The 3,847-nt window shown below is 40.2% G+C and overlaps 1 protein-coding gene across 1 annotated transcript in view; it reads left to right on the forward strand.

Annotated features, from left to right (window-relative positions):
• Positions 1-42: 42 nt before the first annotated feature.
• LRCH2 (leucine rich repeats and calponin homology domain containing 2) overlaps positions 43-3,847 on the forward strand; it is a 155,906-nt gene continuing 152,101 nt past the window's right edge. Inside the window, 1 exon segment of the mRNA XM_014582870.1 lies at positions 43-166. Within this exon segment, the coding sequence (XP_014438356.1) occupies positions 43-166 (124 nt within the window).

The raw sequence follows: 3,847 nt of genomic DNA on the forward strand, positions 1-3,847 counted from the left end.
GTCGGAGCCGCCTTGTTCTGGACGTGGGGGGCGAAGCCCGGAATGGGCGAGGGGGGACTGCTCGGATGGAAGGATGCACGGAAACTGGGTGGGATGTTAGGGGCGAGGGAGCATTGTTACCGTGAGTTTCCCCAGTCGGGCGGGGAGCGGGGGATTGACACCTTCCGTAATGCACTTCTTTCAACTCTCATGCACGTTCCCAGCTTGCCTGGCCAAAGCAAACCACACCAAACCACCCAGACAATACAGAAAACCAGAATCCCTACGTAGTCCTTAAAGGCATATGTGCCTGGAAGAACAGCATATCCCTTTCCAGACTGTAGCAGCAGTATTGCCATGGTTTTCCCGTGTTCTTCTTTCGTGTGGGGTTTAATCATCCTAGGATATTCTTGGCTTTTTTTCTTCTCATGAATGCCTTTAAAGACAGGTTTTTCTCCCCCCTTCATTTTCTTGGTGTTGAAAACGTCGTGGTGGTTAAATTAGTATTTGCTGCAGTGGCAAATTAAATCATCAATCACTTATGTCTCTGGATACTGGGGGTAAGCTAAAATCCTTCTTATGAGTTATGTTAGAGTCTTTAATTTTTATTGCAAGGGAGAGCCAACATTTCTAAGTGCATTTTTGCAGAAAAACAAAATCAACTCCATTTTTTATGAAGTTGTGGCTTAATAGAATATCGTTTTGGATGAGAAATTGGCTATTGCAATGTTCCTCATGTAGTCTGGTTGTCTTTGTTGTGGCTGGCATTTTTTGTTATGAACACATTCTCTGTTCTGCCTTATAAACCCATGCTGATTACTGTATGTTTTGGTTTGATGAAAGGTTTTTGTTTTCTCTTTTCTTAATCTTTAAATGTGTTATCTATGTGTCTTCTTATAATCAGCTTTGCCGAAATAAATCATGAACACAATTATTTTAGTCGATACAATGATTTTGAAAGAATATAGTCAGTAAATTCACCCACAATGAGAAGTAGTAAAAGACCTTTCATTTTCAGAACAAGACATTTTCAATGTATTCCATTTCTAGAAATTAAACCAAGGTATATGAGTTGGAGGAGGGTGGGGAGAGGAGAAAATCTGAAATTATATTTCCACCCAGTGATTCTCTTAGGAATTATTTTAAGAACTATGAATGCGTAATCGATTCCTGTTTTTGGATTTTGGAAAATAATTGGAGTATTTACCCCTTCACGTTCTGAACACGTTTTCTAAACAATGTATTTCCCATACTCGGCAGTATATTGGCAGGGTACTATATTGCCTGATGTGTTCCTCAAAAGCTTCAGGAAAAATGTTTTACAACTACATCATTTTAGTGATTTTTTTTTTTTTTTTTGCCTATTGTTCTTTATAACCTATTAAGGATCTTTCTATCTGCTGGACAAAGTTTAAGTGTCCTAGTGTGGCATTCAGGGCTTTCACTGTCCGGATCCAATTTGTTACTGCCAGCATTCTTATCTCCCATAACGCTCCTATGTAGAACCTCCACTTCTAACTAGGTTAATTCCTTGCCGCCCCTTTAATATTTTGTACATTTCTGCTTCATCTTTGTGTAAGGTCATCCATCTGCATGCTTGGGATTTCCTTCTTTATTCCACCTATTTCATTTTGTCCAAGCCCCAGCTTTTCCAAGAAGCTGCCTCGGGTTCTCTTAGCCCTCCCGTTTCTTTGAATTCCCATGGCACTTATTGTCTTTACCACTTATTTGGCAGTACTGGCTTTATTTATTTCTTTAATGTTTGTGTCTTTCTGTGCGTTGGAGGATGCAGAGCCCCTTCCAATCAAGGAATAACCAATATGCTTGTTCAGTCTTCTCATATATGCCTTTTATTATATTGGATAATATTTCTCATGTATATGAGTAGCGTCTTATTCAGTTAAAACCTTTGACTTTTGGGACCAGCAGTTAGGGTAATGGCTATGTCGCTGGACTCCCATGTAGTCGACCATGGTTTGAGTCCAGGACCCGGTGGCTTAAAAGTCAAGCCAGGTGCATGTGCGTGCATGCCGTGCATGCCCAAGATCGCGAGGAGAATGGAGGAGAAAGGATTGCGGCGTGGCCATCCTCCCTGGGGGGTGATTTCTCGCTTTCTGTCTCACTGTCTCTCTCTGGCTGGCTGGCGAGCGCACACGCCCTATAGCAAAAGCCTCCCCCCCCCTAGAAGAAAAGCCCCTAAAAAAAAAAAAAAAAAAAAAAAAAAAAAACCTTTGACTTTTAAGCTTTAGTTGGTTTTCTGAAGCAAGCTTCTACACCAACCAGAACACCATGTTCATTCTTGATAAGTACTCGCTCATCATAAACTTTAGTATGGTCTACAATAACACAGGACTTCCTGAAATAATTTCTCTTCATTTTCCTTTTTTTTTCCCCCCTAGTTGCATGTGTGTTCCTTTTGGGAACAGTTCAAAAATCAGTAAAAAAGATCTCAAGCTGCTCCTTTTTCATTTAAATGAGATATCTGTGGGTGACTCATTTGCCATTTGTTTTTGACAAAGTTCAGCAATGAAATATTTCCTGGCAGTATTTTTGAATGTATAGAGACCAGTATGCTTCATGTATAAATGAAGGTAGGAACTGAAGAAAAATAGTGTCTGTTTAAGATTATCCATGTATATGGGGCCAGCAGGTGGTGTGGTGGTTGGGGCACTGGACTCCCATGTGGCCCACAGTGGTTCTAGTTCCTGGACCTGGTGGCTTGCTTTCTCACTTTCTCTCTTTTTCTTTCCCGGTTTCTGGTGAGTGCAAGTGCCCTATGGCAAATGAAATAGTAATAACAATGAAAAAAGATTATATTTATTATATATATATGCATACACATACAAATGTACACAAGCATACAAATAGTATATCCCCTACTTGATGAAAATGGTGGTGTTTTGTGATACCATTGTACTTAAAATGACTTAGTGGGATAGTACTTCTCAACCAAACTGATTAGGTAGACACACATATGATGGTTTATTAGGCTAGAAAGAGACTGGGAAAAGGGAAAATAACTAAGAAGCTATTTTATTAATCTAGGTGAGGGATGGTGAACATCTGGGCTGAAACAATATTGAATAAGGGGAAATTAATACATTTCAAAAAATGTAGGGAGGGATTTTAGTATTATTTTGCTGTTCCTCATACATACACAATATGAAATAGACCAGTGGTGCTCCACCCTGGCTGCACAGGAAAATCGCAAGGAATTCTTTTTTTTTTTTTTTTTTTTTTTCAAGCCTGGGCCCCACCCCAGACTAATTAAATCAGAAGCTCAGGGACCAAGCGACTTAAAACAACAACAAAATTATCTTCCCAGGTGATTCTAATATGCACTCAGGATTGAAGAACCCGAAAGTAGCTCATTTTTAGGCACCCCAGAAATATTTATTGGAATGAATGAAAATGATATGAAAGTAGTGATTGTCCGAAATCCACTGGACATAAAACAGTCAAAACCCAAACTAGAAATTAAGTGTTCTTTTTCTAGTTTTCAGCGTTCTTTTCAATAGAATTGCATAAAGCCGAGACTCATTTTTTTTCATCACATTGTGTCTATTCATCACATCATATTGTGAATAAAAGCTTACTAGGAACTTAGAGTTTCCATGCATGACTGGGGTTTACATTTTATCATGTTTGATACATTTGCATTAAGAAAATTGCATCCTCGGGACCAGCAGTTGGTGTAATGGCTGTGTCGCTGGACTCCCATGTAGTCGACTGTGGTTCGAGTGCCGGACCCGGTGGCCTAAACTCATGCCAGGTACGTGTATGTGCGTGCCCAAGATCCCGAGAGGAGAATGGAGGAGAAGGGATTGCGGTGTGGCCATCCCCCCTGGGGGGTGATTTCTCACTTTCT

This window comes from Tupaia chinensis, unplaced genomic scaffold (genome assembly GCF_000334495.1).
Source record: "Tupaia chinensis unplaced genomic scaffold, TupChi_1.0 Scaffold143886_1, whole genome shotgun sequence".
NCBI classification, from domain to species: Eukaryota; Metazoa; Chordata; class Mammalia; order Scandentia; family Tupaiidae; genus Tupaia; species Tupaia belangeri.